Below are 22,140 nucleotides of genomic sequence, written 5' to 3'. Positions count from 1 at the left end.
TAGAACCAAACTTAGGTTCCCTGGAAGAGCAGCAAGCGTTAAGTACTAAACCATCTCCCCGCCCTTCCAAATCTTAACGGTCATCTATATAAAACATACTTGCTTTCTCAATACATGCAAAATGTTACTTAAAGAATTACTGTGTATATATATATATATATATATATATATATATATATATATATGCGCACCTGGAATTCTGTAGCATTTTTGTGAGAAACAGTAAGTGCTCCCAGTAGCACAACTGCATTTTCCCCACGTCTTTAAGGCTGCAGAGGAATGGTAGCCTGGGAAACTGGCCTGCAGGTATTCCTGCCTTGGTCACAGAGTCCAAACTGTTGCAGGTTAGCAGAAAACTGCAAATCAGAACTTCTTAAATTATCTTCTCCTGAGGGGCTGTAAAAATGCAGTGTTAATATTTTCAACCATTTAGCCGGGCGGTGGTGGCGCACGCCTTTAATCCCAGCACTCCGGAGGCAGAGGCAGGCGGATCTCTGTGAGTTCGAGACCAGCCTGGTCTACAAGAGCTAGTTCCAGGACAGGTTCCAAAACCACAGAGAAACCCTGTCTCGAAAAACCAAAAAAAAAAAAATTTCAACCATTTAGCATTATCTCCTTTTTGAAAATATTTTATATTAAATAACGAGACTGATGTTCTCATTGTAAGTTGTTTATTGTAAGATAATTTACAAACATCTTGTCTTTGTAACTCTGTGGACCAAGTTTCTTCTGACAAAGACAGCAATCAGTTAAAATCAGCTTGCTGTTTTCTTTTACCTGAAAGACAGTGCAGAACAAAAAGGAGTCAAACAGAATGCCTTCTGGAAATAAGGAAGAACACATACTTAAATAAGGCACAAGGAATTGCATTTACACAGCAAGATGCAGATGCCTCTCAATTCTGGTCTATGGGACTCTGGGATTTACGAGGGCAAACTGGTCTCATAATAATGCTGTTTCATCCTCATCCCACTCACAAGTAAATGATTGTTTCTCCAGAGGCAACATAAAACACAACAGAATGAAGAGAGGAGATTCTCCTATAAACTAGACCTTTAGGAGTTTGAGCCACGAGGCTTGAGAACCACTGTTCTCACTAACCCACATTTAATACTCTCCAATAACTCAAGTGATCTATGCCTACAAGTATTTCCTTCTATCTGCACTCTCTAGAATACATTCATTCAATGTAAAATTACAGTTTAAAAAAGCTCACCAGCACCACCCACATTTAGCTGTCCCCCTATCCAGTACTGCCCAAACACACCCACCAGCTGGCTGCACTACAAACCAGCCTACCCATCTAGCCTTAGAGAAGCTATTTCATTACTGCTTTGTTGGCTTTGGTAATACCTGGCTAGGTTTTCTTGCTGAGGCTTAGGGGAAGAGTGTATGGACTTTACCTCTTATCTGCGGATGCAACTTGATTTTCGTTAATCCCTGGTTATTATATTAGAAGAAAAAAAGAGCACAAAACAAGCAGATTAAGAAGCAATCCATGCTAGTTAACTTCAGGCCATTTCTTTGTATGTTACTCTGGGCATACAATGCAAATAGTTACACACAATCGGTAAATAGTTTACACCAACTCGGTATAAAAAATACCAGATTCCAATGTAGTCAGAGACAATAAAAAACTGCTCATATAAACAGGCAACACTCAAAAAACCCAACCAAACAAAAACAAACAAACAAAAAAACCAAATAGGTAAGATAACATGTACTTTTCTATCTAAAAAGCACACATTAAAAACATTAATATGACAATGTAAACATGATTTACTCATGCTTTTCACTTTATCACAAAATAGCCAATGTTTGTATTAAAATTTGAACCACAATCTTTGTTAGGTTACAGAGCATGCAAATCAATTCATAAAATGATCCACTGTTGAGACTGGACAAGTAACTATTTAAAATAAGGGCTTAGATTATCTAGAAAGTGAAAATACATTTCCAATAAGATTATTTTTTAAATTCTGAGTTTAATGCCCCAATTCCCATATTTTCATTTCCCTAGTTTAAGTGAGGTTTCTCACATTCTTTTTGTTTTTCAAGACAGGGTTTCTCTGTGTAACAGCCCCAGCTGTCCTAGAACTCATAGAGATCCGCCTGTCTCTGTCTCCTGAGTGATGGGATTAAAAGGGGTGTGCCACTATCACCCAGCATTTCTCACATTCTTAAGCAAGACAAAAGGCCTAGATCTCAACTGTGCAGAATTTATATTCTCACAGTTCATGCCCAGTATCCTTTGAAAAAACCTGATCTAAGATTTTGAAAAGTCAATTTGCCCCTAAGCCATGTCATACTCAGCATTCAAAAATATGCAAGTTTGGGGGCTAGAGAGATGGCTCAGTGGTTAAGAGCACTGCCTGTTCTTCCAGGGGACCTGGGTTCGATTCCTAGCACCCACATGGCAGCTCACAATTGTTTGTAACTCCAGTTTCAGGGGACCTGATACCTTCATATAGGCATACATGCAGGCAAAACACCAGAGCACAAAAATAATTTTAAAAAAATGCCATCTTAGCATTTGGTAAATGTTGTAATGACTTAATGTATGACATGTTAGTCTCCATGTTAGAAGACAAAATCCCATGTGTCAAACAGAATACTTTAACTATGTTTATAAACTGGATATCAAGACTCCATATTGTGTGATGCTAATAAGGCAATGATGACCAGGCTGGGAGATGGGTCACTCCTAACAAAGCTATGTTCATTTCTTTTTTTTTTTTTTTTTTTTTTTTTTGGTTTTTCGAGACAGGGTTTCTCTGTGGTTTTGGAGCCTGTCCTGGAACTAGCTCTTGTAGACCAGGCTGGTCTCGAACTCACAGAGATCCGCCTGCCTCTGCCTCCCGAGTGCTGGGATTAAAGGCGTGCGCCACCACCGCCCGGCTCAAAGCTATGTTCAGAAAGCAAGATAGTTCAGGAAGAGGATACTCAGCAGGGCAAAGCTGATGCAGCCAAACTGCAACTTTTATCATATATTCCACGGGCTCAGTTTCAGGACACGGTCCCTTCAGAGACTCAAGGAGGACAGACCAATGCAAAGTCAATCCCTAGTAAAGTGGCATAAATGCAAAGACCAAGTGAAGCCAGATGCTAAGAGATACCTCACTCAGACTATGAAGGATGGTTTTTTGGAAGTGAGACTTCCTCTAGCCCAGTCAAGGAAGACAAACAAGTATCAGATGAAGAATGAATGGAGCAATCAGAAGAGAAGAACCAAAGTAGGCAAAGCCCTAGAGCACTTCCCTGGAGGTGAGAAACAGAATGAATTGTTTAAAGATCTGGGAAGATGGAGGGCTGAGGTCCAAGCAAACAACTAACTATACGACATTATACTGGAAAGAGTGCTGATGGCCAGAAAATACAGGATCACATACAACACACCAGATGCTGGTTGATTCTGTAAAAAGTCAGCAAGGAAATATTTTAGGCCTTGTGAGCCATATACTGCCTTTTTATAACACTTTAAAATCTAAGATATAACCTGGACCACAGTTTCTAGCTCCACAATTTTGTAATTTCTTCTTTAATACCTGTTTCTTCTGTCAAGATAGTGAATTCTCCGAAAACAAACACTGCCTCCACTACAAGCTGTTGCCAGGCAAGCCTATGATCGATCCCAGCTAAGGAGACGGAGAGTTGGTAGCTTAAGCCTAGGAGTTTGAGATGAACTTAGGCAATATGATAAAACCCCCACTTCCAACAAACCCTTTTATAATTTATGACATGACAATAACCTGTAGTATGTGGGCATGAAGAAAAGATTAAAGAAGAATTTAGAAGGTGAAAGAAACCTTGGTAAGGAGGAGGTAAGACTCAGTGACCCAAAGGCAATATACTACACACTTCATTGTCATAACTGTCTGTGCCTGGCAGACTTTGCACATGGTTGATGCCTAGTTTAATTTTTCAACAATCCAGAGATTTTCTGGAGGAAAGCAGTATGCTGTTCTATGGTACCAATGTAGAATATTTAATAATTTAAAATCCTCATCATTCAGTAAATAATAGAATTACATAAAATAATAAAACCAGTCTTATAACTCAGGAAGCTTGCCTTATAAATGCTCTTCTTAAGTTCCAAAGACTGACTTTCCAGATTGATAGGGAATTGTTCACACCTTTGGTCCTAATACTTTTGGGAAGTCAAAGCTGCAACATACGTATCTCTCAAGATGGGAAATTAAATTTGACACATTCAGTCAGCTCAAATAAGCAGAATAAACCAGAGACCACCCTTTCCATCATGATTTGATGAAAGGACACAAGGTGCTGTAACAACTCTTCCTGATTTTAATAAAACAGAGAACTCCAGCAACCAGAGACCCACTAACCCCATGCAAAGATAACAGAAGCCTTCTGAAGACCCCCAGCTACATTTACTTACAGAGCAGCAGCTCCAGAGATGATTTCAATCAACTCCTTTGTGATGACGGCTTGGCGGGTACGGTTGAACGTCAAAGTTAATTTGTCAATCATATCAGCTGTAAACAACAGAAAAGGGATAAACCAAAGATTAGAAAAGAGTAATTTCTGCTTAATTGAAGAGGAGTTCCTGCTGCATTTTGGATCACCAAACTGGCCACTCTGGTCAGTAAGAATTTTATCAAGTTATTTTACATTTCTCATAGGCTATTTTCAGTCCTTGCAAATCCACTACCTACCAAGTAAGTAACCCCCGCCCCCCCAAAAAGACAAAATAATCTGTTAGCATTTTTTTTGGGGGGGGGGATTGAGACAGGGTTTCTCTGTAGCTTTGAAGCATGTCCTGGAACTAGCTTTTTTTTTTTTTTCCCCGAGACAGGGTTTTTCTCTGTAGCTTTGGTTCCTATCCTGGGACTAGCTCTTGTACACCAGGCTGGTCTCGAACTCACAGAGATCCGCCTGCCTCTGCCTCCCGAGTGCTGGGATTAAAGGCGTGCGCCACCACTGCCGGGCTTGGAACTAGCTTTTGTAGACCAGGCTGGCTTTGAACTCAGAGATCTGCCTGACTCTGCCTCTTGAGTGCTGGAACCGTAGGCATGTATTAGCACCACCCGGCTTCTGTTAACATTTTTGAAGCTACCATGAGCAATGTTCACCTCTCCTTGTCTAATCCCATGTTTCTAGGGACAGGCTACGTCCTCTAGCACTGTATCATGGGCTTACAAGCGTTCTTGCTGGCGTTGTCCATAGCCGTCATCCTGGCACTCTGCTCACTGGTGGTGGACTCCTTCAGGGAGTAGTAGATGATGTTGGCCAGATTGTACTCCTGGTAATTCTGAAGCACATCAGCATCGATGTCATCATAAATGCTCATGCTCTCTGTTAAAACAAGCCAAGAGTTTCTCTGAAGACAAAGACCTATCCATTAGAATTTGTATAATTATAGAAATCATCTTGAGTTGAATAAAATTTATTCTAATAATTTCTTCTATTTCCATAGCATATTGTCAACAAAATGTGTCAATAGTTATTTAGCATTTTGCCCCAGAAGGTTTACTTTAATATTAAGAAGTTCACATTTAAAATAAGCACTAAATCTCAGTTATGGGGTTGGGGCTTTAAACTCAACGGCAGAATGCTTGCCTAGCAAGTGTAAGGTCCTTGGTTCAGTCCTCAGCTATGGGATTAAAGGTGTGTGTGTGGTGGGGATTGGGTTTCATGATTATAAAGCTCTCTGAATAGCAGGCAGCCAAACATTTGCCACATACACAGCACTCTATAAAAATGCTTTTTTCCAATGAAAAGAAAAAAAACAAATCAAAGACTGAATCTAAAAGCACTATACAAATCAACCATAGCCATTAATTACTAAAGAACTAAGAATGAAGTACGACACAGCGAGGAAAGGCCTTTGTAATATCAAGACTGGAAAAGCTAGAAGCTGATACTAGGATTAGAATTCAATTGGATATTTACAAGCATATTTCAAATTCATCCATGAGTGTTGAAATAGTACTGTGCTTCACTAAATCTTAGATGGTTTTGATTTTAACTATTTTAAAAAAAGAACCACACAGGGTGTGGTGTCATACAGGAAGCGAAAGCAAGAAGATTCTGCATCTGGAGGCTAGTCCGGGCTAGACAGCAAGACTCCGTGTCTATACACAACCCAAATAAAGAAATGTAAAGCTCAATAGATGAACTATAATAACTACAAGGAGGAAGCGTTATTTTTAAGATGTACTCCTGAGTAAAGATGACCATCAACAGTAAGACAACAGGTCAGTGGGTCATGAATTAGTTGTGAGCAAGTTCAATCTCTTCCTAGACATCTGACTGCACAGCAGGTGGTGTTTGCCAACAGCATAAATCCAATTTTTTAAAAAAACAATTGTTTATAATACAAGTCCAACAAAGGTAAAACTGCATCAGGGAAAGTCTAGGAAACACCACCATACAACAATGGCACTTACGGATGCAGAAGTGACAACTAGAAAATAACCTGGTTACCAACTTCAGTGAGAACCGAACACTGCAAAGGAAAGGAAGGCTATGGGCACATTTATTCTACTTGATTCCTGGTATAAATGAGATCTATGGAGATAGAATACAAGAGCTCATGCTTGGAGCAAAACCCTCCTGAGTGTAAAGGCTGAAATCTGAATTATAAAATTTTTAGGAAAAGGTAAACTCTCTATTGAAACTTGGCCAAGTGTTTTACCTGGACTATACTCTGATCCACAACATGTTTGTGTAACTAACTTCTTGACATACAAAGTAGGCTCTCAACATTCAGTTAAACATGCATAAAGCTAATTTTTAGTAAGGTTTTGGTCACTGGAAACAGAAGCATGCTTAGCAGTATTTGCTCACTAAGTGAAGGCATGGAGCTGGGTTGTCTACATGACTCTACATGACTGAGGATTGCTAAGATGCACTACTGCTGCCGCCTTTCTTTTAAAGACCTATTGATTTTTATTTTGTGTGTATGAGTGTTTTCCACATGTGTGCCTTATGCCCAAAGAGCCAGAAGAGGGCTAGAAGTGGACTGGAAGATAGCTGTGAACTGTCATGTGCATGCTGAGAACCAAACCCACATTCTTTGCAAGAGTAACAGGTGCTCTTAACCATGGAGCCATGTTTCCAGTCCCCATCTGGTGCTCCTTAAAATTAGCCCAATCCAGGAGAGGCAGTGCACACTTAACAATCCTCGCTACCTGGGAGGCCGAGCAGTTCGATGAAAATCTGAGATCAGCCTGGGCTACAGATAGAGACTACATTCAGAAATGAACACTAACAAAACAACCCGATAAGCCCTGGCTTTCCTCAGTGTACAGACAGCTCCTGACGCCAACACCTGTGTGTGAAGGCAGCTTACCAGCACTTGCGATGGTGTTGAGAGAGAAGATGGGCTTCTCTTCTGTCTTGTAGGAGATAACAGACCTGCAAATGACAGAAGCACATGCGAGTAACAAAATAACTTCTCAACTAAGCAGGCATTCAGAACACGAACACGAAAGAGCTCTGAGTTCTTAATGTCCTTACTTGAACTGATTAAAAATGATAGAGCCTTCATCAAATTCATATCCAGAATTCAACAATTCCAGGGCAATGACTGATGCGTCTCCAAAAGTAGGGGGCTTCCGTCCCACATCTTTGAATGACACCAAAAACTGGTCAGAGTAAGTCCTAGAGATCATAGAAAGAGTTAATGAGATGCTTGTGTTACAAGAACATAGCAGGAAAGAAAAACGTTAACATGGTGAGGCTTCTGTGGGGTGTGGGGAAGTTGTCCCATACATCATGAGCACTGCTTTCAGGGCCCCTCCCAAGAGCTAAGAACTACAAAGGGCTCTCTATTTTATATTCCTTCTGGTCAACCTTAACAAGTTACTTAACAGATTTCCGTTCTTGTATTTTTAGGCCGTGACAATTCTGTACAGATTCCCTCTTTAGCTTAATGCCAATAGACCTGTTAATTCTTATTGTATTCCATTGTATCAAGGAAGTGTATACACATACGTGCGTATACACACACACAATATAAAAAGTAAAACAGAATACACACTCCAATACATCATGAGGCTTCTCTATCAAAGAAACTTCCATTCATTCATGTTTCCATTCCTCTGAACATGAACACATAGCACATTTACCTATAAAGTATGCCCTTGATTTTGTCACCAATTCCAACAATCATAACTTCTTTCCCAGCTGCTGTGAGGTTAGCTACCTCATTCTTCATCTGTTTAGCCACTGAGGAATGAATAGCACCACAAAGCCCGCGATCTGACGACACACCAATAAGGAGGTGTTTCTTCTTGTCCTCAGGTCCCTTAATATCAGCCTTCTCATAAAGTGCTAAAAAACAAAACAAGGAGTACTGAAATGAAATTTTAAGTCGCTGAAGGGAGCTGCTTTCAACTCTTCACTTGTCTTAGGTGGCACCTGATGAGTATTAAGGGTTTTTGTGTACTTACTCCATTTACAACCAGAAGGACACCGCAAAGATTCCTAAGGATCAACTGGTGGCCAGATTATTAAAAAATATTGAGTAAAATACCTAGATACAACCAAAAGGAAGGTAGAACACAAAAGTAACTGCTTAACTGGATACCAGACTTTTATACAATGTAAATTCCAGCACAGAGCTAAAAAAAGTAGTAAGCAAGTATTTACTAAGCCTCTCGTGTAACCTGCACATCATGCTCTTATTTTATAGAAACTGTGGACATTAAAGTTATGGGTGTCAATTTATTTTTGGCATTACTTTATTAACTTTCCTGGTCTGTTTTCTAAGAAGCAGAGGCAAAGAAATTAAGTGGGATGAAAAATACCTGGATTGCCAGGCAGTGGTGGCGCACGCTTTTAATCCCAGCACTAGAGAGGCAGAGGCAAGTGTATCTCTGTGAGTTCAAGGCCAGCCTGGGTTACATAGAGAAACTCTTGTCTTGGCGGGAGAGGGGGAAAGACACCTGGATCTTACTAGATGAATTACCTGTGACAAAAAACAAGAAGCTGAGGGGATCAAGAGCATCAGACCCAGGGGTGGCTTTCAACAGCTGGCTACTGCCAGGACTGCAGGGACATCTTCACCGCCACCATATGTGCTTAACCTTAAGAAATCATTTCTGTGTTCATTGTATAGTAAGAATTTCGCATTTTTATGCTAAGTGCCCCCTTCCTAAGCCAAAAGAACTTAAAACCACAAAGTCCAGGGAGTTGGGGAGCACACATGCAACTTTTTAGAAAACATTTCACAGCATAAACTCCTGCCCCCAATCTTGAGACATTTAAATTAACGTTCGTTTTCTGTCTGCAGTGAGCACTTTCCAGCTTACATAGCCTGAGCTGCTGGGAGCTTTTGTCCCGACTGCTCCATCACAGACACTCTTGGGAATTTCTCCTTCATTAAGGGAAGGATTCCTTATTTCACTCTTATTAGCAGGAAAGGTATCAGTTAAGTGCTCTCCTTTTCACACGAATGAGGTAGAGATCTGAACATTAACTTGGTTTGAATTTTTGATTGTGCAAACCAGTAAAGCAATGACGTGTTTACAACTGTAGGGCAGCAGAGGTGCAGCTCAAGTGCTGTAGAGTACAGGGCGAGGCCCTGAGTTCAATTCCCAGCAACCACACGGTGGCTCACACCATCCACAATGAGTTCTGGTGCCCTCTTCTAGCATGCAGGTATACAAACACCGCAGATATAATAAGTGCAATCTGAAAAAAAAATAAAAAAACCCTTTCATCTGTGTTCTATCATTTCTGTGTGGAAAATGTCCTTCAGCAGTATCAAGTGGATGTTTAAAAAAGGTATGGAAGAGCGTAAGAGGCAATTCACATCTAATGCATATATACACAGATAATAATTCATTTCAAAACAAGCAAAATTTGCCTTGAAAGTTAATGCTTCTTTTTCTCTATCTCCCTCCCCCCCCCTTTAAGTTAGTTTCACTCCCTTATTTATTTAGCAAGGGTTAACTGTCCTAAGTGCTGGACCTGCAGAATGATATTTTTTATTATTTATTTATTTATTGGTTTTTCGAGACAGGGTTTCTCTGTAGCTTTGGAGACTATCCTGGAACTAGCTCTTGTAGACCAGGCTGGCCTTGAATTCACAGAGATCCCAGAGATCCGCCTGCCTCTGCCTCCCAAGTGCTGGGATTAAAGGCATGCGCCACCACCACCTGGCTGATATTTCTATTTAAAAAAAAAAAGTAGTCAATAGCAAAACAAGCAAGGACACAATGGGTCATAACATAATTGTTAGGTTAAAAAAAAAAACCCACGAGGGGGTAAAGGAGATGGTTCTGTTGGTAAGTGCTTGCCCCACAACCACGAGGACTTAAGGAACGCATCCATGTTTACCAGAAATGTTGGTGAATGTTTATGATCTCAGTGTTAGGGTGAAGACAAACAGATGGATCCCTAGGGCTCACTGGCCAGCCAGACTAGCCAAAACTGTGAGTTCCAGGTTCAATGAAAGAGCCTATCTTTGAAAGAAATAGGTAGAGATTTGACTGAGACCTCATATCCAACCCTGGCTTCTACACATACACAGTACATACATACAATAGACCTGAAAGGTAGAGTGGGGAGAAGAAAGTCCTAGAAGAGAGCTGTAGCACAATTAATAAAAACCCAGAGACAGAAACTGGGGTTCAACCTGAATATCAGAAAAGCAAAACAGTCAGTCACTGGCTCTTACCTCAACCCCAATCCAAAATGTCAATTCTGCCTCTAGGAATCTCTCGGAATGAGACTCTGAGAGCTGTCTCCTCCCGCCTTAAATTCCTCTCTAAGGCTGGCATTAAAGGTATGCACCACTACTGTCTGGTTTCTATGGCAAACTAGTATGGCTACTGGGATTAAAGGTGTGTGTCACCACTGCCTTGTCTGTAAGGCTGATCACTGTGGCTGTTTTACTCTCTGAACTTCAGGCCAGTTTTATTTATTAAAATACAAACAAAATATCACTACATTGAGCATAAACCTTGTTTGCACTAAAATCTTGGTCCAGAATTCATGATGCCAGTCATAAGAGTAAACATGAATTCTGAGCAGTCTCAAAGGAGTTAGATACAAGGTTATCAAGCAAACCATAACTGAATCTTGTTGGGGTTGGGATCTCTCGACTGTCAAAATGTTCCTTTCTGCGTAAACATCCTTGAGACTGGAGGAAGACTGCTGTTGCTACACCAAAAACTGAGGCAAAGAAGGGACAAATGGCTCAATGGTAAAGAGCACCTGCTGCTCTTGCAGAGGACCTGAGGTGGGTTCGAGACCTCACTGCATCATAAACCCCATAACTCCAGTTCCAGGGGCCCTGACACCCTATCCTGGCCTTTACTGGCACTTTTACACAGGCACTAATTAAAGATCCGAAAACCAGCGTATTCCCCGCATACATGCATAGTAAAAAGGTCTGCACCGTCAAGAAACCTTGGTTATACATCAGCATCGTTTTACAGTGTGGTTTTGATATCCTTATAGTGGACTTTCCTAGGTGACTGTGAGAAAGAAGGGTGTTTCTCTCTTGGAAACCCCCCTCCCACACACACACACACACTTCAGTTTTCCTCGCTTTCCTTTAATAATTCTACCTTGGCTGTCATCTCCAGAATATGCCACCCACCTCTATTGACTTCATGGCAGCCCACGCCAGTGTCTGGAGTGTGTGTTTTTCAAAATAAACTGCTACTTATACTTTCTATGTCTCTTCACTGAATTCTTTCCTTCAAGATGAAAGAAAAAAAGAAGAGAGAACGCTATAACATAATGACAAGAGAAATAAAGTACAGAAAGTGATATGGAAAGATGCCACTGGGAATAAGATGGCTCGGGAGGCCTACAGAGCAGGTGGCCAGAGAAGAAGCAGGATTAGAACTATATAAAGACTTGCGTGTCACTGACAACTGCGTTCTTACTGTAAAGAGGTGTGCAGGAGGGACAGGATGGCTTCATTCACTGCAGCCTTGGGTGAGAGCAAAGCAAGGGAACCAGCAGAAGGCTGTAGAGGATGGGCAATAAAATCTTAGCCGTCTATATGACCTCCTTCACTTTCAAATTTGCAAACATTTCACAGTAAGTTAAACTCTGCCAGGCAGTGGTGGCGCAAGCCTTTAATCCCAGCACTGGGGAGACAAAGGGATCTCTGTGAGTTCATGGTCAACCTGCTCTATAAAGTGAGCACCAGGACAGCCAGGGATACATAGGGAAACTGTCTTGAAAACCAAAACCAAAACAAAACAAATTCTTTGACATGGATTTCAGTAAAAGGCAACAGGATACTGAAAGAATTTGGATAATGTAATTACAGTCAGGATGGGAAATTTCCTACTGCTTTTGCTTATTATCTCTATGACAAATAATCAAATCAGTATAAAATCATCTAAACATAAAATAAGTTCTAAAAATACCATATCACTTTTCTCTGTAGGAAAAGAATTCAAGAAGAGATTACATAAAGTTACAATCAAGTTGCCCTGTCTGTTTTCCCACTCACTAGCTGTCCCCACCCCACTGTCCTAAAATAGCACACAAGGTTATTAACGGGACGACAGCCTTTCTTAGTCTTTGAGATGGCAGCACAATAACCCTGGAAAGGTTTTAGGCTGTTTAAGTTAACAGTCACAGACAGTGATAATACACAGGCTTTGCAGCAAAACACAGAGAGCTTTGTTTACATATGTGACCCTGGGCTGTGCAGAAATCACATGTGCATGTAAATGTACATGCATGAAAACATGAATGCACACAGAGTGCTCAGGATGGGCTTGGTACCATACCAAGTATCTTAGTTTGGTTTCTGTTGATAAAACGGGGATTCAAAGTAACTTAACAAAGGAGGACACGTTTTATTTTATTTTACATTCCAGGTAACAGTCAATCACCTCGGGGAACCAAGACAAGGACCTGGGAACAAGAACTGAAGCAGAAGCCTTGGAGGACTGTAGCTTGCTGGTTTTCTCCACTTATTTTATATAGAGCTTAGGTCCTCCTGCCCAGGGATGGCACAGCCCACAGTGGGCTGGGCCTCTCTGCATCAATTAGCAGTCAAAAAGATGTCAAACAAACACACCCATAGGCCAATTTCATGGGGGGCGTGGGGGGGTGGAAATTCCTCAGATGAGAGTTCCTCCTCCCAGGTACATCTGGGCTTTTGAAACTGGACAAAAGCACCCAGCACTAGATTCACTAAGAGCACATCATCTCTGTGTGGACACTCCTCCTAACTCACCCAAGGAGCCTGTTCCATACACTCGAGCTGGCTTCAGCTCCCGCTCAGCCCGGGCATACTTTGCAGCTGCCACCATCTTCATAGACTTGGTAATTTTCTGGATGTTTTTGATGGACTTCAGTCTCCTGGTAACTAAAAATTCAAAGTGCCATGTTAGACAAAGGAGGCAGAGTACAATTTCATCTGTGAATACAGAGAGCAATCTTTCTTAAGTGGCCTGCAGAATAATTAGCACTACAGCTCAACAACAAGCAGCTGACACTAAGCTAATCTAAATGCACAAACTAGTCCCAGTCACGGAGCAAGACCAACTACACAGGATGTAGAAATGAGCACCACACACATATTAAACTGGAAAAAATGGCCTCACTTCATATCATATCATTATTTTCAGTTGTTTTAATACAAACATGGAAGTAGTATAGATTTTCTATCGTTATTATTCTGCAGGTCATAAGGACCAGCATTCTTCTGTGTCATTCATGTGGTCTTTGAAAATAAATCCAACACACAGAGTATAAACTAATTTGACAACTTTGAAAAAGATACAATAGGCTAACAACTCACATATGTGTGTGTGTATAAAAACATATATATTTTTTGCTATTATTTATCTTGTCAGAGTGCCCACGTGGGTGTACACCACGGTTTGCATATGGAGATCAGAGAACTTGCAGGAGTTGGTTCTCCCATGTGGGTGTGCACCATGGTGTGCATACGGAGATCAGAGAACTTGCAGGAGTTGGTTCTCCCATGTGGGTGTGCACCATGGTGTACACACGGAGATCAGAGAACTTGCAGGAGTTGGTTCTCTTTCCACTGAAGTCCTTAAGCTTGGTGGCTAGAACCTTTATCTGCTAAGCCATGCTGCCTGCCCAACTGGTGCATCTTAAAAACTAGTTCTATTTGTCAAAATTTAGTTTGACTCAATTTACATATCAAGAGAAACAACATACTTACTATCTTTCAAAGTTGCCATGTTTCGAACTTGGATCCTGAGGATAAAGATTTAAAAAATACTTCAGTTTTTGTTCTAAAGAAGCTTTGCTACACAATGCTTATCTGAGCATACTATATAGACAAACATCAAATACAGGACTCTGGATGTGAACACAAATGTTTGCCTATTTACAGTCTAGTATTAATTTAATACCAAGCCATAAAGCATGACAGCACTCCTAAATGCTGGATTTCTACTTCCACACCTCTGCTTACGTGATTTCAGAGCAATAGAGTCTTTCCCATCTTTGTCTAACTACATTTGAAACTCAGGATGGAAATGAAACCCGACTCCCATGGTGCATATTGAAAATAATACTCAAGCTAAGCAGGGCACAGTGACACATGTCTTTAATCCCAGCACTAGGGAGGCAGGTAGATCTCTGTGAGTTTGAGGCCTGCCTGCTGTTCCACATAGTAGACTAGGATGGGCAGAACTATATAGTGAGACCCTACCTTAAAAACAAAACAAAATAAAACAAACACAACAAAACCAGCACCAGCAAAAAATAATACTCAAGGCTCTCACTGGCATAAGCACAAGTATGTTAGCACATTCATCTCAATTTATGTTTAACTTTTTCATATTATTCAATGTTTTCTAAAGAGTTTTTACATTTATACTAGTGAACAGATCATGTTTTCTGAACAAGAACATAATCTCAGGGAAAATTCACAGAAAATGTAATCAAATATTTGTCAAGTCTTTAAAAAGTGCTAATACACAGAAGTAAAAATGATTAGACTTAAAGGAAATGTCAGAGAAAACAGATTTCTACCCTAGCAGGAAAGACAGCATGTTATTAAATACCACTTCTAAGCTTTGGATCCACACAAGCTACTAAACTAAAAACAATGACCAATCAGCAAGCTTATATAGAGGACTCAAAGAGGGCAACCTTAGAATACATTCTGAAGGTCAGCGTCTTGTTTAGGGAGCATTAAAAGACACTAGTGGGGAAGTGAGGGTCACAGACTGTGTTGAAATATTAAATATTTATGTCTTTAATATTTTTTCTTATAGAGGGGGCCTGGGAGTTTACGCATACATAAGTGCATGTGCACGCACATCATGAAAGAGCAAGAGGTGACAAAGATGTGATGCATGAAAATGGCACTACGGAACCCACCTCTAGCACACCAAGTAAAACTATTCTAAACTCCCCTAATAACAAGCCTAAAGAGTGGGCTCCGTGCCCTCAGCAATCTGACAGCAGTAGCTTGGGCTATTCCTGTCACGTTTGTCCATGTTGATAGTTCAGGCCACTTACAATAAAACTTTCTTGTTTCCATTAAAGTATTTTCTTTCTTTTAAGTTAGATATTAGGAAAATTAAGACAGTTTTTGCCCCTATGGGAGTGGGCAGAGAACCACAAAGCAAAGCTACACACTACATGACCCCACCCCACCTACATATGGTAGACTTTATTCCAAAGTTTATTTTTTAGAGTTTTTATTAACATATATTAATTATAAGTACTGAGTGTTTCATTGACAATTAAATACATGTGATTATTTAATTTGATCACATTCAGCCCCCATTATCCTCTTCTGTCCCCTCCCCTTCCTGTCAGTCTTCCTTCTACTCCACCCCTTATTTTAGGTGAACCAATGAGTTTAATTAGGGTCTTAAAAAAAACAAAACAGGAGTAAAGGACTATTTATAGGGGCAAGGACAACTCACCAGTGCCTGCTCCACGGGAAAAAACACCTCTTCCTCCCTCAGCAACCCTCAACTGCCCAGAGATCCTCAGGAAGAGGCAGGTCTGTGAGTCCCTCCCCTAAAGCAACTGTTAACTGCCAATCAAATGTCACTCACAGAGGGAAGGGTTGCTCTCCTCCCCTTGATGAATGTTGAAGGGCTCAATCTTGGACGTAAAAGAGTGCCACAACCATGTCACGGCTAGAAGACTAAGTTCTACAACACCCCACTCCACCTGACGGCTCTTACGTATTTTTTTATGTTGGGGATGTTCCCTGAGGGACATTGGAGGGAGCAATACAGATGTACCATTCTCCCCAGCTGGATGAGCCTCTGCTGACCACTGCTGGCAGAAGCACTAATCTATGGGCAGAAAAGTAAGTATTTAGGAGGCAGTTTGGCAGGCACAGCGTATCCACTAGCAAGACCGTAGCAGCAGCTTCTCTACTGGCGCTTATGGCCTCCACAGCAACAGGGTTCTGACCAGGTTTACAGTACCACAGGTGAATCTCCTGTTGTAAGGTAAGCTTCAAATACAATCAGAAAGTAGATGGTTAAGGCAAAGATGTTTATAAGCCCACAAATTAGATTTCAGATGGCAATCACCAGCATGTGATGAGGATGCGATGGACTCTCACATGTGGTCCAGCAAAGCAAACAGAGACGAGACCTTAGCACACTCTTCGAGGAAAGGGCAGCAGGAAGGCTGACCCAGAGGCTTGATCTAAGTGGACTGATGATCATAACCAATGCAGAGAACCAGGTAAGCTCCCTGGAAGAACTGACTTTTGAGGAAGATAGGGTTAGAAAGACTAGAGGTCAGCTGGAAATGTCTAGTGGGAAACAAGAGATATATTGAGAGTTTAGATACAAATCTGAAAACCATCAGTAGAGACAGTAGTTGATTCTAAAACCAACTAACAAAAGCAAAGTATACCCAATAATGGCAGGCAAAAGGAGAGGCAGAAGGAACTCTTTCGAATTCTACAAAGAAAGTAGTAACTTAAGCTAAATAAATGCACTGTAAGAAATAAAAATACAGGGACTGGAGAGAAGGCTCAGTGGTTGAGAGCATATACTGCTCTTCCAGGGGACCTGACACCCTCATACAGACATACATGCAGGCGAAACACCAAATGCATGTAAAATAAGAATAAATTAAAAGTAAACTACAGAGACTAACACCTTTCATAAACACAGGCACAAAATATTTAAACCCTGTCTCGAAAATCCAAAAAAAAAAAAAAAAAAAAGAATTTTACACCATAACCAGGTAGGGCTTATTTCAGTTGTGTATGTTCATTTACTATTTAAAAACAATATAGATCCATCATACCAATAGCTTAAAGAAGAAAAACCATACCAATCTACAAATGCAGAAGCATCAAATAGAATCTAACACGAATTTACAACAAAGCCTCTGAAAACCAGGGCAGATAATTTCCTTAAGCAAAACCTATGACTTTATGGTGTGAGAAACTAGAGGCTTTCCTCCCAAACCTGGGAATGACCCAAGATGTCCCTCTCACTCATTATATTCGAGGTCACAGCTAATGCGGGAAGGTAAGAAAAAAACAGAAAAGAAAAACTCATCTCCATAGATGGCACAAGTGTCTGTTTAGAAAATTCCCGAAGAATCTGAAGGGGGGGGGAAAAAAACCTTTGTGGCTGGAGACACGGATCAGAGGATAAGAGCAATTGCTGTGTATAAGGACCTAACCTCACATGGAAAAGCCCATGAGGCTTCAACCCCACACAAAGAACCACAGGCAACTGAGTAAATAAAGCTGGGAGCAGGGAAGGTGGCTCGCCCTTCACAGGGAAGATGCCAAACACACATACAAATAGCATTATATAAACTCCTCAGGTAATATTTAGGAATATATGTGTATATACTAATACATATACACATGTAATTGGTGTAGGCGGTCCCTCTATGTGTTGCTTTTATTGGTTAATGAATAAAGAAACTGCTTTGGGCCTATAGCTAGGTGGGGAAAACCAAACCAAATGCTGGAAGAAAGAAGCCATGGACCTGCCACTGGAGACAGATGCTACTTTGCTGGTGGGCCATGACCTCGTGGTGATGCACAGATTAATGAAGATGGATTAAATTAATATGTAAGAGTTAGCCAATAAGAAGTTAGAGCTAACTGGCCAAGCAGTGACTTAAATAATACAGTTTCTGTGTGATTACTTCGGTTCTGGGCAGCCGGGACAAACAAGTGGCCTGCTGCTACACGTAATAACAACAAAAGAATAAGGACCCAAGTTTGAATCACTGGCACCTAAATAGAAGGACAGGTCTTGCTGCCTGCATGGAGGGAGGGGTAACAGAAGGGTCACTACCAACCCTGCTCCAGGTTCAGTGAAAGAACCTGGGTTTTCTTGTTGTTGTTTGTTTCAAGACAGAGTTTCTCTGTGTAGTTTTGGAACCTATCCAGTCACTTGCTTTGAAGACCAGGCTGGCCTTGAATTCAAAGAGATCCACCTGCCTCTGCCTCCTGAGTCCTGGGATTACAGGTGTGCACCATCACCACCTGGTGAAAAGAACCTGTTTTAAGACAACTGGAACACCTCATGTCCTCCTCTGTCCTACACGCACACACACACACGCACACACACACACACACACACACACCACCCCTACAAGTAATAAATAATTTTAGGAAGGTTGCAGGACAAGAAGTTAGTGCACATAAAAGCCAACTGCTTTTGTATAGACCAATAAACTCTCAGCAACCACAGGGTTTGGTTTCAGGATGTTTTTTAGATACCAAAACCCTTTGGTGTTCAAGTCCCTTACATGAAATGGACTAATACGCTCAGCGTTCAGATGTATGCCACAAAAAAGATGGCTAATCAAACCAGTATAGACAGTTGGGGTACAAAGTTAAGACTATAAAATAGTTAAAACAATAAATCGTGTGTATTTTTAATAAAAAACACCAAAAATGGAAGTAGTTATGAATATAAGGTCTACATGAGGAAACTAAAACACAAAAAAACTTTTGACTTACACAATTAATACTGGTATTACTCAGCCATAGAAAAGAAAATTAAATAAATAAGAGAAAACAGACTATATAGAAAATATTAAGTCTGATTGAAAAAAAATAAGAAAAGATCGAGGCCAGCAGACACAACAAGCTATTTCAACAGACTATTGGACATAGTGATTGTTCTTTTCATCCCTTCTAGAAATGGCACACCAAAAGTTTGAGCTGTCCAAGCCCCTTTTCTCTCAATGATGTTATCAAAAGCTCTAGAATTACAATTAGAAAAGTGTGGTTTTAGGCACACGCTTCAATTTAACAGACACGTGATGTGGGATGCCCTTCTGTATGCTGTCGATGTCTTAGTGGTTAATAAAGATGCTGATTTGGCCAGGCAGAATATAGCTAGGTGGGCAATATAAGCAGAGACACGAAGGGAAAGAAGGCAGAGTCAGGAGACATCAACTGTCACTGGAGAAGCAAAATGTGAGGCAACAAGCCACAAGCCTCATGGTAAAATATAGAGCAGAAATGGGTTAAATTAAATTGTAAGAGCTACTTAAATAATAACCTTGAGCTAATAGGCCAAACAGTTTGTAAATATTAAGCCTCCAAGTGGTTATCTGGGAACTGGCGGGCAGGAGAGAAACCTCTAGGCACAGGCATGAGTTCGTCATAAAGGAATAGTGCACGGAACAATTCTGAATTGCACAATGTATCTGAGCCAACACAATGCTTTTGTTTTGACATTCCAAGTTTGTAGTATGGAGAGGAAATGTCTTTGAACTTTCTATGCAGGCCACAGGCTGCCACTGCATAAGCTTTGAAGTGCTCTCATAGTCTGCCTTCACGCAGCTCAAGATGACTATGCTACAAATGCATCTTTAAGATCAATTTCATCACTGAACAGCCATGAGGTGCTTAAATGTTTAAAAAGTATTATGGGAGGGCTGGAGAGATGGCTCAGTGGTTAAGAGCATCACCTGCTCTTCCAAAGGTCCTGAGTTCAATTCCCAGCAACCACATGGTGGCTCACAACCATCTGTAATGAGGTCTGGTGCCCTCTTCTGGCCTGCAGACATACATACAGAGTATTGTATACATAATAAATAAATAAATAAATATTAAAAAAAGTATTATGGGAAAAATATAAATATGGGATATAGAGTCTCACAGGTAAAAAGTCTAAGGACAACTTTTGGGAGTTGGCTCTCTCCTTCAGTTGTGAGTTCAGGATGTTGGATTCAGAATGTCAAGCTTGTACCTCTTGGGTAATCTTCCCATCCCTATTTCTGGAACCTTAAGGGACAGTTCAATCTACTGAATCTCACACTGTGAAGTAGCACTGAAAGGACACAGTCTTGGTCCCAACTTCTCCTCTGGAGGTATTACAGAGACTCGGCAATACCAAACACAGTGGATGCACAATCAAGAACAACGTAATACTTGAAGAGAGAAAGGAATATGCATTCCATAGAATACTGAGGCTCCCGGAATCTCCAGTCTATCCATTTAAGACCAACATTCCAGAGGTTAAACTCAGACTTCATTTGCCCATTAGGTTCCAGTTTAGGTTCCCAGCAGCTCTTAAGGAAAAGCAACACATTACCAGACCTCATCTTCAGATGCTCTCACCGGTGTCTCATAAAAAGTTACGTCTATGAGTTTTATGTAAAACATTTACCTTGCATTAACTTCAGGCTCTAAAACTATGGACCCATAAAAGGCACAGTAAGTGCAAAGGATGGAAAAGTGCTGGCTGCCGAGCACCACGGATGTCAAGAAATTTCCCAGGAAGCTCACAGACCCTGCACATTTTAACACCTCCGTGGTGCCAACTGGTGCAGGCAGGCACTCCACCGATGTCCAAAGGCAGACTGACACGGGGAGAATCCAGCTGCCATGACTTCCCATATTAAAAGAACCGACCTTCCTTTCAAGGTTAACCTACCAACACGTTTCGTGTACACATTGTTTCTTCAGGACTTTGGAGCCTTGGTATATGCCTAAAAATTTCTTGCTTAATGAAAGAACTATTTCAATTCATGCTTAGTAGTTCCACAAACTAGGCTATAAGAATTTAGTTTAGCGCTGGAGGACCTTAACAATCCTCCATACGGTAAAACCAAGGAATCTCTAGGCATCGTTTATAGTTTACAACCCCTAGCACCAATTCTTCCAGACTTCTAGCTTCAAAGCACTACATGGTTTTACACCGTGTTATCCATAAACCACATTCTATCTGTCCATCCCTAGACATTCTAATATATACATATATATGTATATATATTGCCCAAAGAATATTTAAAGTCAAACCTTACAATATCTATTCTCTTTATATGGAAGCTAACAAATGTCACTTTTTGAAAGCCCATACGTGGTGGCCTTCCCCCTCCTACCAAGGTCTCTTGGCACAGTTTAATGACCTTGCAGAGAAACTACCTCAACACGAGTGTGTACACTTGCTGACAATTCTTCATGTCTTTCCCATTAAAATCGACAGATTTTAAAGTCTCTTGAACACCAAGGCGACCAGCAAGTTCAGGAGAGGGGCTAATTTAGATTCCCTTAAGTTTCTCCAGTACCTAGCAAGGAGCCCGATACCCAGTGGATGCCTGACGAATGAGCTCAAGCACAAGATCCACCTCGCAGCTCAACAGTGCAATGTTTCACAGGGCGTCACAGACAAAAAAATGTACAACCCAACTTTCTTTTTCTTCTGTCTCCTCTGCACCCTGAGGACCTTTCTAAAGACTTTACAAGCCATGAATCAGGGTACGCAGCGGAAGTACAGAGCTGATAGAAACCCAGATGGTTCCAATGCTCAATTCAACTCCAGTTCGGGTCCTGAGGTCCCGGATGGCCGTTTCAGTCTAAGGGGACCAAGCCGTGACCTTGTTCCCTTTGACCCCGGCCCGGGACTGGCACGCGCCCTTCCCGCTTTGTAGACATTTCCGCGGCCCGAGCGTGCAGGAGCCAGGACCTTTCTCGGCCTCGGGTGAGCATGCAGCCCGAAACCCTCCAGCCTCGCAGCAGCCCGAGCCCCACATCCCTCCCGATCTAGTCATACCATTGCGGCTGCAAGGCACAGGCCGACAGCCCGGCAACACTCGCCCGCGAGAACATGGTGGAACCTTGAAGGTCGGGCAGACGGGGCTCACTGCGCGTGCGCGGGAGCTCCCACCGCACCGGCCCTCTTCGGTTGCGTCTTCAGTCTCGCTAATTCTCGTGAGCTCCGAAGCCTCGGGTTCCCTAGCCCCACC

General features: G+C 41.4%; 1 protein-coding gene across 4 annotated transcripts; it reads right to left on the bottom strand.

Moving 5' to 3' along the window:
* Nucleotides 1–654: 654 nt before the first annotated feature.
* Nucleotides 655–22,086, bottom strand: Atp5f1c (ATP synthase F1 subunit gamma). Of its 4 annotated transcripts, XM_041630697.1 has the most exons (10): nt 21,948–22,085; nt 14,141–14,175; nt 13,181–13,312; nt 8,094–8,298; nt 7,483–7,626; nt 7,316–7,380; nt 5,161–5,316; nt 4,400–4,496; nt 1,404–1,440; nt 655–777 (listed from the first exon to the last, which is right to left on the bottom strand). In XM_041630697.1, the coding sequence occupies exons 1-9, from the start codon at nt 22,001–22,003 to the stop codon at nt 1,434–1,436; spliced, it is 897 nt and encodes a 298-aa protein (XP_041486631.1). In that variant the 5' UTR covers nt 22,004–22,085; the 3' UTR covers nt 655–777; nt 1,404–1,433. The 4 variants fall into 4 exon arrangements, with proteins under 4 accessions (XP_041486631.1, XP_041486633.1, XP_041486632.1 ...); XM_041630699.1 differs by lacking the exon at nt 1,404–1,440 and having other exon boundaries at nt 21,948–22,086; XM_041630698.1 differs by lacking the exon at nt 655–777 and having other exon boundaries at nt 1,399–1,440; nt 21,948–22,086.
* Nucleotides 22,087–22,140: the final 54 nt, after the last annotated feature.

The sequence above is a fragment of the Microtus oregoni genome, unplaced genomic scaffold (assembly GCF_018167655.1).
Source record: "Microtus oregoni isolate MIOR12 unplaced genomic scaffold, Mior012 000035F_ref0000213, whole genome shotgun sequence".
Classification (NCBI taxonomy): domain Eukaryota; kingdom Metazoa; phylum Chordata; class Mammalia; order Rodentia; family Cricetidae; genus Microtus; species Microtus oregoni.
Note: the sequence above shows the minus strand (reverse complement) of the source record. Positions and strands in the feature narration are given on the sequence as shown.

Coding starts and splice junctions, on each gene's coding strand:
- Atp5f1c (XM_041630698.1), bottom strand. CDS start 22,003: ATGTTCTCGCGGGCGAGTGTTGCCGGGCTGTCGGCCTGTGCCTTGCAG. Junction 5,317..7,315: donor CAACACCATCGCAAGTGCTG/GTAAGCTGCCTT, acceptor TTGTTTTAACAG/AGAGCATGAGCATTTATGAT. Junction 4,497..5,160: donor CAACGCCAGCAAGAACGCTT/GTAAGCCCATGA, acceptor TGTTGTTTACAG/CTGATATGATTGACAAATTA.